This window comes from Tenebrio molitor, chromosome 4 (genome assembly GCF_963966145.1).
Source record: "Tenebrio molitor chromosome 4, icTenMoli1.1, whole genome shotgun sequence".
NCBI lineage: Eukaryota > Metazoa > Arthropoda > Insecta > Coleoptera > Tenebrionidae > Tenebrio > Tenebrio molitor.
Window position 1 is genome coordinate 26,986,514 of NC_091049.1, and position 12,675 is coordinate 26,999,188.

Here is a 12,675-nt window from a genome sequence, read left to right on the forward strand (position 1 = left end):
ACATTATGCTAAATAAGAGTAAGTTTAAGGAAAGAAAAGGTGAGAGGATTACATAGATGACAAACGAAGAAAGGAAAAGAAAAAAGAAGTTAAGAGAGGTATCTAGAGAAGAGAGAGATAGGGGGAGAAGGGTGACAATAGAATACAGGAAGACACAGATAAACGGGGAATGGTTTACATATATGAGATGAGAGAGAAGAGAAACTGAAGAAAACATTTTAGAAGAAGGAGAGAAGAAGAAAAGACGAACCGACGAGAAAAGGTATAAAGAGAAGGTAAATGAAAAGGTAGATGGACAGAGAAAACGGAAACTGGAAAAGAAGCATAAAAGGGAAAGTCGCTACCGAAAGAGTACAAATGGAAAGCAAAAGGTGCAAAAAGAGAGAAGAAAAAGGGAAGAGCTACCGGGGGAATAATATCAGGGCTGAAATTGGGGATTAAAGAAAAGCGACAAGAAATTGGAGAAGAAGAACGATGCATGGAAAGAAAAGTTCATACAGGCAATAAATGGTGGAAAATAATGATAATATACAGTAAAGAGATGAAGACAACAAAGAAGACGTGACTCTAGGGAGGGGACTGTAACGAGAAGAGGAGAGGGGGGATGGGAAAAGAAAATCCAAAGACAAGGAGGAAAATGCAGAGGAGAAGAGACTGATGGACTGGATCGAAAAAAATGGATGTGGGTTCTGAACGGGAACACGCTCTCTAAAACTGTAGCGTCTTCTTGCTAATACATATAAGCAGGAGCAAAGAATTGATTGTGAAGACACAAAAATATAGATTGCTTGATTAAAAAGCGATTTCGTCATAACTCATAAAAAATACATGTATTTGTTTTTTTCGGACGCACTTTTTCGAACGCTGAACCGTGGCGCCGTCTATTGGTCTGTTTAGTAAGTTAACAACCAAACCGACAAAACCGATAATTGTCCTGTCACCATTAATTATGTAAATAAGTAATTGTATTGCAAATAGTAAATTTCTTGTTGGCAAGCTGATAACAAATACTATAAAAAAATTGTTAATATGTGCTAATAAATGTATGTATTTGAAAATGGTAGATACAATTTTTTCAATAATGTCTTTTGTTTTGAAGTTCGTGCGGTCTCGTGCACCTGTGCCTTAAGTGCCTTTTGTCCTCGCCTGTTTTCAAGCCTCGGCTGCGCCTCGGCCAAAAAACTCAGACTCGGAAGAAAGAGATCCACTTTTTGGCCTTGGTACTCAAATAACTATTAGTAAAGATCGTAATAACACGATGAATTTATTTTACTCGTAATTAACTTCTGGTGGATCTAATAGTTTTGACTCTAAAATATTATATTTATGGTACTAGGTACCAACTCCTACTGAATCATGCAACAGATGCAACAAATGCGAATTAGCACTGACGTATAATAATAGGTGACTCTGAAAAATTGTGGTAATATAATTAAAAGATAATCAAGATATTAAACGCCAATCTGATGTAACACGAAAGCAGTGCACTGCTGAAAAATATGTTCACGATTTAAATACAAAGCATGTATGAAGATGGTCATTTAAATGATACAAAGGTTGACAAAATTGCAATTTACATAATTTTAAAAGAACAAGCATCGCAATCGTCTTCGCTGAATAATGATAATAATTACTATTTGATTTTTTTTTTTCATTTGTAGAGCACAAAATTTCTGTCTGACGCTTGAGCTGTGAAATATTCCACTCACAGATCAGTAGCTAAGTAGAGGTGTTGGATTTTCTCATGGACTATGAGTCATATCTGCCCAAACGATGAATATCGGTACAAAGCACAAACCAACCGGAAAACATTGTTTTTCGTTACGTTAGTTTCGTCTCTCTTCTCTTCTTCTCTTGGAAGTGGTCGACGTTTGCAGTTTTCATTTACAGATTTTTCACTGGTTTAGCGCTCCGCCTTCGCGCAGATATTTCCAAGGTCACAGCCCATGAGAGATTCCAACACCTCTAAAAACTGATTAAAAAAACAAAATTTCGTCTAAACATTCTTATAACTATAATAAATTATTTAAACAATTGCTAAAGTATTTCCTTCCATAGAAATATACAGGATGATTTTGAAAGTTGTGCAGATATTTTAGTCACGAGCTACTGGCTTCATGTGGAACTCGGAAAAAATATTTTAAAAATTCTGTCAAAAAATAAAATGACATTTATTTTTTGACCTACAATTTTTTTTAATTGCTTTTAGTCTTCTACGTTGTCAAACAACCTCGTAGGTAAAATTTCGCCACATTTTAAAAATACACCCTGTATATCATATTTTATAAAACGTACACCAATGCGGTTTCCTTGTTTTAAAGCATATTTCCTATAGGTTACTTCGCATTGGCGTACATTTTATAAAACATTATATACAGGGTGTATTTTTAAAATGTGCCGAAATTTTACCTATGAGGTTGTAAGACAACGCAGAAAACTAAAAGCAATTAAAAAAAATTAATGTCATTTTATTTTTTGACATAGAATTTTTTAAATATTTTTTCCGAGTTCTACATGAAGCCCGTAGCTAGTGATTAAAATATCTGCACAACTTTCAAAATCACCCTGTACAATAAGATCTGATGAACCGATTTGCAAGTTATGTATTTTTCTTTAGTACCCTTAGATTTAATTAAGAGGAAAATGTATTTGAGAACTTCCACCATGCTTAAATAAGCACCAATTCATCTGTGAAACGTCTTTTTTGTAAAGGGAAGACCAAAGAGAAGCTTCCACAAGAATTTTAACCCTTACAGCAGAATATTTTTTATACATAATCCTGTGTTCTATTTATTTTTTCCGTTAAATTTAATTTTTTTCCTTCTCTCCATAAACCCTTTAATCTAAACCTTTTTGTACTTTCTACATTTACTCCAAAAAGACCAGGACTCAACGAGAATCTCTGTTTCATTCCCCTTTTACATGATAATTTTCTGTGAAATATTTTCACTCGTATCTGCGCTGCAGATCCATGGATTCAATTAAAACTCGCCACTAATGAAATATATAACATTTATTTCTTGTCTGTATCTACAAGTCACAGAAAAACACATCACATCGGTGCAATGAAGTCAAAAAACTGGCGAAACAGTGCGTCAAAGTACATCAAAAAATCAACCAGACGGTGGTAATTTGTGCGCAGCGACGGCGACAATAATGAGATTTTAATCAACGGTTTAACAAAACAATTTGCCGTCACTTCCCACAAACCCGCACCTCGTACAAGATCAGTCGTTCGACGTCGACTTCACTCCAAACTGAAAGTGAGCGATTCTGCTGTCGATAACAATATTTTTAATTTTTGGCACAACGTTACATGCGTAAAATGATCCCATATTAAATGGCACACTCTGTATACGACAGTGGTAAATAGATCTAGAAACTTGAACGTTCGTAAAGTCTTAGTAAATAAATATGGCTGACTTTATTTACTAATTATCTCACTTTATACAATAAATCAGCAAATATCAGCTACAGTAGAGATAGATTATAGTATAGAGCAAGATCACAAAATATTTGGCAACAATAGTTATTAAACTCTATTTTCGTAAGTTCGGGGGAAGAACCTGCTGTCGCGGGACTTCCCCCGTCAAAACAACTTTATTAAAAATAATGTCACTTTACAATGTAAGCTCACTGATTTTCTCCTAACTTTTGATTGCATTTCCTTAATAAATTTTGATTGTTTGGGGGGCGACCCCGCGCTCCACTCCTCAATAGATCGAGGTGTTCGTCACGTTGTTAAAGCAATAATCCATTACTTTACCGTGGGAGCAGGTGTCCACTTCGTTGAAGTCCACGATGAGGAAGACCACCCCCAGGAACGCGACGGTGATTCCGAAGAGGACCACGACCAACGCCGGAAGCTTCTTCACGGACAGCACGTGTCCTTCTTCCAGCTGGAGGTAGCTGACGGCCGGCAGGACGTAAGCCAAAGGCACGGCTGCCAGGACACCCTGGAGGGACGAAACGTGATGAAATAAGAGCGGAGGTGGTGCCTGGACTTACGTTCAGTTCGAGGACCACCCCCAAGCAGTCGGTGGATATCGAAATGAAGTAGGTGGTGCCGACGATGGCCAAAGTGATGAGATAGTGCGTTCGTTCGGATATCGGTACGTTGGGGTCTTTTCGAAGGAAGGAGTTGGTGATGACCTCGCGCGTCACGAAGCATTCGATGGGGTAGGTCAGCAGGATCTGGACGCTGAAGAGGAGCCGGCTGAAGTTCATCAAGTCGTCGGCCCAGCAGTAGTTCTCCAGTAAGTCGCCTGGCAACAGAAACTAGACTAGACTAGGAAGAGTGACGTAAAGCCAAAAACTGCAAGGTCATTGTTGACAGAAGTCACGAGTGGACAAAGTGCAGCGCATCATCATCAAATGGAATTAAGCTAATTGCGATTTGTGGCACATGTTCACACGCTAGTCCAAATCAAATTTGTTTTGTTAGCAGCGTTGAAAATTGAATCTTCTTGGAAGAGATGTTAAAATGTATCTGTGGTACTAATCGATGAAGAAAATTGAAAAATTTGTTTTTCCATGAAAATAGTGAGCAAAGATGGCAATTGAATCACTAGTGAGGAAAAAATATTTTCTCACTAGTGAGCAAAGTGAATGTTTTGCGAGTTTGTCGATAGAGGGTGCCAAATATGTGTACTGAATTTTTTTTTAATCTGTTTTTAAAATACTTTCTGAATATTAATAAATAACTAAAGCTTGTCTTATTTTTTATTTGTTTAAATTTTTAACCTGTTATTTATTCAAGATTTCAACTGACGAAAAAACGTGAAATTGCTTGGGATAAACTTCTGGAAAAATCATGGAAAAATCAGATTCAACACGCATGAGCATTTAATCACTTGTTCGGTTGGGACCCTCGCCTACGGCTCGGACGCCCAACTTCCGTCCTCGTGATTAAATGCACTACTTTGCTCACTTGTACTGAAAATAGCTATTGTTTGTCTTTTCGGTGTGATTTTGCGATTGATTAATCTCCAGCAAGGGCTCCCCAAAGCTCATATAACGATGAGAGCAAGCACCATCTTGTAGAAAATTTCCAGTTTGTCATCGCTTGATTTGTTTCTGTTGCATAAAATTTTCTTTGCACCTTTCATGGTCTCATTTGGAAAAATGGAAAAAAGCGATCGATAAATATTCAATGCGGATCGAAGCGGAGGCTAGACTGTGAATGACACTCTGCCATATGCTTTGACCCAGATTGCAAATTGGAAAAATGACAACAGCTTCAATGAGGAAGCCCACATGCTGCAGCGACAGGTGCACTTTCGGAAAATATTTTTGCAGTCGCAAAGCATCGAAAAAAAAATGAAATGCAGTTTTTTGCGTTGCAAAGAGTAACACAAAAAGTGGCACAAGAATTTCTTTGTTGATAGTTAACAGAGAGCGCTGGAGATTTGGAGATTTCAAATTAAGAAAATGACAACAGCCGAAACTGCTGCTGGAAAAAGTCTACCCTGCTGGAACAGGTGGAGTTCCGAAAAATAAGTTTCCAAAAAAATTCCAAAACACATTTGGAGAGTTCGTTTTAGAGAGAAAATGAATAGAACTGTATGTTTTTTGATTTTGGTGTCAAACAAAAATTTTGTCCAACCCGATTTGCTTAATTTTATTTTTTTCTAAAGTCCAAATTCTCCAAAAATTCTATTCGCTCTATTAAGCTTGAAGCCTCGTTTCCAGATTACAAAAAAATAGAAATGTTTATTTTTTGAGTGTCTTTTGCCCTCTTGGAGTTGAGGAACAACTCCGCAAGTTTTGTAAATACCCAAAGTTGCCAGGAGTTTTCTCATGCAAGTTAACAGCAGGGGTTAGAGTTATCTTTCTCTAAAATGTTTGTAACCTTTGCACGTGGTCTTGAAGAAGAGCATTGTCTTTTTGTCCAGCTCGCTTTTACGGAGCTGCAGTCTTTTTTGTAGAGGTAGAAGAGAGGAGTGAACGAAACGAACACGTTAAGAGCGTGAACGAAAGTGAACGAATTTCGGCCGGCGTCACCTATTTATCGGAAAGTTGGGATCAAACGCGGCACAAACGAAGCCCGCTCATTGGCCGGTCAATGAGAGAGCAGAGTGTTCAGAACAAAAACGGGAAGCAGGATTTGCATAATTTCATTTTTTTAAACTTCAAATTTTTTTTCAGAAGTTCCACTTCCTACTTAATGTCTCGTTTCTACATTATAAAAAAAAATGAAAATGTCCCATTCATTCCAGAATCACTTTCTAGTTCTTTCAAAATGTTGCCGTCAAGTTCTGACACTGATTTAACACTTTACCAATTACTTCAAGACACATTTCATTACACAATATTATTTATCCAATTTGTTTCTCACAATATATTCATTTTGTCCAGAACTTGTTTTCCAACAAAATATTCCACACTTAATTCGTTTAATTAATTTTGTTTGTCGCTATTAACTTACATTAATCAAATGACAATTGAATTTATTTAACAAATTAAATTCATCAATTGGTTCAATCACAAAATCCTTCTCCTGTCGAGAATGCGTGGAGTTACTTTCTGCGCAACCGGCAATGAACAATGCAAAAGTAATAAACACATAATTATACAAGTGTTTCACTTAACAACTTTGTAATTTGTTTAAGATTTTTACAGGTGCGCTCGCGAATACATTACTGTTCATTAATAATTAATACGAACTGGAGCTGTCCGTTTCCTTTATCCACACCTAAAGGTTATTTCTATATTATTAATTTAAATGTAAATATACAAAGACACAATAACAATTGTTTTATTTAAATTCAATCCACAAATTTAAAATTTTCATTTTTTTTCACTCAATGAATACTAAATTAACCTTCAGCTAAACCGTTTGATTCTACCGAAAGATGGCCACAATAACCACAACAACAAATGGTTTAAGACTGCAGGAATGGTTCTTTCTAATAAAAATTTGTTTCTCTTTGTGGGCGCAAGAGAACTTTTGAAAACAATTTGGTAATCCAGAAGTAGATGCAGTTGAAAAGATCTTATTGGGCGATGTACGGATGACATACATGTTGTGGATAATCTGTCTTTCAAGGTCAAACTTGTAGAGTGAGACGTTGTACAGTTCTGCAGACTGTCTATAAAAGAGTGTAAGATCGCAGATGGAATTTAAATATAATTTAGTTTAAATTCATGAAATACTAATCGCAAACTGTCAAGTATTCACAAGCTGTCAACACAAAGTCAACTTAACCGCATTTCTTCTTTCGAAGTCCTGTTTTGTTGTCTCTTCCTCGATTTCTGGTGAAAAAGTCGGCAAACTTTCAACGCCAACTAGAATCCCACATTCATTTACGTTGAGTTCTACCGCGACGTCCTACGCGGTGTTTAAAAAAAACCTCGCCAATTTATCAATTGCCAGCTAGACTTCATTTTTCATAACCTTTGACGGAAAATTGAGAGCGCACTCCCTCATTGCGATTAATTTCCCAGAGGGTCGGCACCACTCAGCCTCCATCAATCACGCACGTCAAGCACTTTAATCAACAACCTTTAAATTTATTCATTAAAGACGCAACTTCGCCTTTGCTCGAGAGTTGCAAAACCCATCACGTCTGGTCTCGTCAAAAAGTTATTCTCCCGAATTTGTAGTGTTTACGAGAATGGACTTGGATTTATGGTATGTTTGGTGACTCACCCTGGGAGAACGCCGTAAAGGTGGCATACCCAGCGATGCCGAACAAGAGGGCCACCACGAGGCTGGTCAAGATGGAGATGTGCGTCACGATCTCCCATCTCTTCTCGGTGGCGTTTTCCATCGAGCCGTAGATGAGGAAGGTGTTGTGGTGGCACATGAAAGCTAAACAAATGTCTTTGGGGATTTCCGGAAAACGAGTACTCACCGAAAGCCATGATTCCAATTGCCGGGATGACGTCCTTGTTGAAAAATGCCCAAGCGTTGGGGTGGTGGGGCCTGAAATGTTTTCACTGGTACAAGGCGAGGAGGCGATGGTGCAACTTACACAATCTCGCTCATCGTTCCGATTCGGATGAGGATCGAGAAGAGGATGAAGCCGATGCAGACGAGACTGATGAAGGAGATTTTCGCCAATTTCGAAATTTTTCGGTAGAGACAGAGGGGGACTGTGATCAAGAGGGTCGCGATCAGGACGATTATGTGGCGTTTTGCGAATACCGAGTCTTGGGAAATGCCGGTTAGTCTTATTATTACTTTGGTTACGGTGTCGCCTACCACGACGTTGTATGAGACCATTGCTGCAAAAAAACAAAAACAAAATGGCGAAATGTGAGCTTTGGTTACAGAGCTTTTAAAAAAAAAAAAAAATTGCGAAATATTAGCTTTTGGTTACAGAGGTTTTTGGATAGCAAAGTAAATTTAGAATTCAAGAACGGCATCAGAAATAAGACAGAAGAAATATGTCCATAGAATAAAGAAATAAAGAAAGAAAAGTAAAGAAAAGAATCAAATGTAGGAAAAAATATTGCAACAGGATGGATATCGCAGCAGAAAGAAGGAAATAAAGAAAATATGGACAACATGGAAATGGAAAAAATATATAGATATTGTAAAAAATAAAAATAAAATAAAAAAAAATAATGAGAAGAATTAAACGAAAAATAAAAAAACAACTTGATAATTAAATTAACTGCATCTAGATTCTAGACTGTCTCTTATTTTTATTATTTTAACTGATCACATTTTTACATCTTTTGAATTTTTGTCATTTACATCAATCGCTTCACTATTTGCGTGTTTGATAACTTTTTTGTGTTAATATTTTTAAATTTTTGTTTGACTTTTTTGGAAACTTTACGTGATATCAGCAAAGAACGTCAATTTTTAGATTTTCGAAAATACCAAGGTCATGAGACAGGATGGAGCAACTGCTCACACGGCCCAGAACCACAAGGAAGTTGCCAAGACAGATTTTTGACGCAGTTCGCTTTTAATTGGACTTTATGTTCACCTGATTTGACGCCAACGGAATTTTTTCTTTCGGCTTACGTGAAGAAGAGTTGCGAAGCGGAAAATGGGGATCATTAGTGTGACGTCAATACGTGGTTTAAAAATTCATTGTCTGAAGTTTTTTATATTAAGGAATAAAAAATAAGAATGATGAAGAGATAATTTGTTCCAGTTTTAAAAAATGAGAAAGAAATTTATTGGTCGGCTGTGGAAGGGTGAAATTTTTGGTAATTTTTCATTTCAGCGAAACGAATTTGTTTGTTTTAATCACATTAAGAAATCGAAGGTTTGTTATATTTTTCTGCGTTAAGTAATAAATACCACACTTTAGGAAATATCTGTCCGAGTCTGGGTTTTCTAGCCGAGGCGCAGCCGAGGCTTGCAACAGGCGAGGACAAAAGGCACTTTTTGGCAGAGGTGCACATTAAAATTTTAAGCGACCGTACGAACTATAAGGCAAAAAATAATTTTTTCAAATAGATACATTTATTAACACATTTTAACAATTTTTTTATAGTATCTTTTTTCGGCTGTCAACAAAACGAGAAATTTACTATTCAATAAGACAATTATTGCGATTATCATCTGCGATGTGCGGCCGCTTATTAGACATTTCTTCATCACTTTCGCTGTTGCTATCGATTATATGAACGTTTACTTTCTTATTATGCACTAAATAAGCACCAGAAGTAAACGATACACACACTTTTTCGGACAAAATTAAATTTAGCGTCCGAAAAAGTGCGTCCGAAAAAATGCGTCCAAAAAAGAGTTACTTTTCGTCCGCTTGGAAGTAGGTACGTAAAAAAATAATTTTTCAATAATCCAGGACTAAATTAGGAATGAATACTCGAGGATTTTTTTATTTTTAGAAAAATTAAATTGGTTGTTGACGTTTCTGTTTGATTCAAAATTGTATCAAAGTTCAAAAATGTCTGCAGCATGTTTTATTACTAACAAACTAAAAACATCAAATGACAAAAATCTAAATATCAACAAGATGCTCTTGGCAAAAATGAATATATTAACTAAGACTAATTGTGTAATTTTATTAATAATAATAAATAACAAAGTTCTAAAATCAAAAATGTCTATTCCGGAGAAAATTCGATTATCTGTCTGTTATTTCGGTATTTAAACAAATTGTCAAAATTTTTTTTGTTACTTACCTAATACAGAAGACATTTAAGCAGTTTTTAGAATTATTTATTGCCTGTCTATCTGGTTGTTTGTTTGAATCCACTTAACTCAAAAACTAACAAACAAATTTTTTTCAAAAAAAGTTTTTTAGAAAAACAAAATTCTCAGTTGTGTCCTACACTTGGTTTCATCACGATATGACCTCAAGGAGCTGCGCAGTAATGATAAATCTGTGTTAAGTACAGTATATTGCTGTATGGTGAGGTCGCCTCGCAAAATCGCAGGCAAAAGCTAGTCATTAATGGAAACAAATTTTAAGAAACATCACAAGACACACATTTCATTTAAAAAAAGTCAAAATATGTGCAAGATGTCAGATTAATTTTTTTTTCAAAAATCGTCGGAAAAAAATTAAATTTTAAAATAATATATTCATAATTTAACAACAATACCGTTTTCAAAGAAATTGCACTTTTAAGCTAATTTGACGTTCTAAATACCTCCTATTAGAACTATTACAGATAAATTATTTAAACAACTGGATCAACAAAAATTCCAGTTTGAACCAATTAACGATCTTCTTCAAATATTTATCCAACAACAGTTCACATATTTACCGTTTGATCTATGTGAACACTCAAAATTGACGCAATGCCAAAACAAGCCTTTGACAAATTTCATTTTCTCAAGACATGGACACCAGCCAAGGAAGTTTATAAAATAATCAATTCTAGATATTTCTCATAATTTACAACCCACTAAACAGTTTTATTCTTTAATGGTCTTGATATTTTATGACTCTCAATAATAATTCTTTAGTACACAGGGACTAACATTGAACGGGGTTCCGTCAGTTGTTGCTCGTGGAGTCACTCAAGGTTCTACATTACGTCCAATGTTACACATCTATAATTCATACCACAGTACAAAAACAACAAAAATGATTGTTGCCCAAGGATTTTAACACATTTAAAGCATCACTTCAGCACCAACTCACCAATGAAGGGATAAAAGAACTGCAAGACCCCCAGCAAGATGTACCCCGGTCTGCCAAAAGCAGCTTCCATGATCCCTTGGTAGGAAAACTTCCCGCTGATGTGTCCACTCTTCACCATCAGAATCAGTGAGTAATCCGTTATGTAAGCGACAAAGACCAAGAGAAAGACACCGAAAAAAAATCCAGCTTCGTGGAAGGCATACGGAATGCCGATCACTCCACTCCCGATGATGGAATTGATGAAATTGAAACTCGCCCACGGCAAGCTGGACTTGTTCCCACTTTCTTCCTCCTGAAAGGTAGAAAATCCCCAAATGGTCCTTCTAAATCACGTCAACTCACGTTTATCAGTTGCTTCATGTCGTCGAAGGCATTCTCGTTGGAATCAATGCTGCTCCCCTGCAAGAACAGGAATGAAACAATTTAAAGAGGGTTCGAGACGGGTCTCACTCTGTCTTCGCTGTACGTTCGCCTGTCCAGAATGTAGCTCGTTTCGTTTAGGTTCTCCATCGCGGCCATTTTCGATGATTTCGGTTAACACCACATCGTCGGAATGAAGGAGAAAGGTTTAAGGCGACGATAGGACCAGCATCGTGCGGTGTTAAATCGGTTGTAAATGTTATAAAGGGACGGATGAAGGAAGTATTGTCTGGATGAAATTGGAGATTTGACGTAGGTGGTGGAGATCGATTTTTGGAGGGGGATTGTGCGCACTACGACCACACCAGATTTTCCTCCATAAAAGTTTTGTTGTTTGGTAACAGGAAATTCGTTAATATTTTATAACGCATAAAAAGGAAACGGACCATTCGGGATGACCTCATTGGGATCATCCGGGACTGAAAGGGAATTAATGTGTCGTTAATCACACCATTCTTGCCCAAAATAGACAAAGCACAAATAAAAAAAAACAACAGAACAATTAGCTGAGCGCAACAAGAGGACTATTTTAGTTTTTAAATTAACAAAGACTAAAGATCAATGCAGTGATTTATTATGATATCGATAACATTTTGTAAATATTTCTTCGCGTTATCGTTAAATACATGAGATAAGTTGGTAAATTGAGCTGAAAGAAATAACTCATCGTTTTTGAATTTTTATTATTAAGCTAAATGGGAATCATGTAAGTTATACAGAGTAATCAACAAGAAATCAACAAAATCAACAAATCAAGAGTAGGTACTACCTCATCATTTGTTTTATCGAAACGTCTGTCTTAGCTTAATCGCACACATATGTATATGTACTTGCTATGCACAGCCGTTTTATTGGTTGCCTAGTTCTCGAAAAATCTATTATTAATTAAGTAATTCTAAATAATTAATGCTTTATCTTCAATGGTAAAACCCATCTGCCACATCAACACCGTTGCTTTAAAACTGACGTTTCTTTGACATTTCATCGAAAAATCTGCTTACCAGTGGCGTCGCGTTTGCCAATAAAGCTGGTAAGTTACCCATTCTTACGAATGTAAAATGTGCTCTTGTTTATTTTATAAATTTTCTTCATTATCAGAAAATTCATCAGGTATGACTTAAGTAGCGTTTGAGACCACAAATTGTTCACACCCATGCATTGAACGCTTATTTGCACA

General features: G+C 36.3%; 1 protein-coding gene across 2 annotated transcripts; it reads right to left on the reverse strand.

Moving 5' to 3' along the window:
- Nucleotides 1-2,995: 2,995 nt before the first annotated feature.
- Nucleotides 2,996-12,008, reverse strand: LOC138128651 (putative sodium-coupled neutral amino acid transporter 11). Of its 2 annotated transcripts, none has more exons than XM_069044862.1 (8): nt 11,529-12,008; nt 11,421-11,477; nt 11,079-11,370; nt 7,977-8,229; nt 7,857-7,927; nt 7,652-7,813; nt 4,009-4,278; nt 2,996-3,956 (listed from the first exon to the last, which is right to left on the reverse strand). In XM_069044862.1, exons 1-8 carry the CDS (start codon nt 11,595-11,597, stop codon nt 3,763-3,765), a joined length of 1,368 nt encoding a protein of 455 aa, XP_068900963.1. In that variant the 5' UTR covers nt 11,598-12,008; the 3' UTR covers nt 2,996-3,762. The 2 variants fall into 2 exon arrangements, with proteins under 2 accessions (XP_068900963.1, XP_068900962.1); XM_069044861.1 differs by having other exon boundaries at nt 4,009-4,265; nt 11,529-12,004.
- Between the last annotated feature and the right edge of the window lie 667 nt (nt 12,009-12,675).

Bases quoted from the DNA above. Each gene is read 5' to 3' on its own strand.
- LOC138128651 (XM_069044861.1), bottom strand. From the start codon at position 11,597: ATGGCCGCGATGGAGAACCTAAACGAAACGAGCTACATTCTGGACAGG. The intron at 11,478-11,528 runs GTGAGACCCGTC...CTGTTCTTGCAG, and splicing joins GAACGTACAGCGAAGACAGA to GGGAGCAGCATTGATTCCAA. The intron at 7,928-7,976 runs GTAAGTTGCACC...AAAACATTTCAG, and splicing joins GGAACGATGAGCGAGATTGT to GCCCCACCACCCCAACGCTT.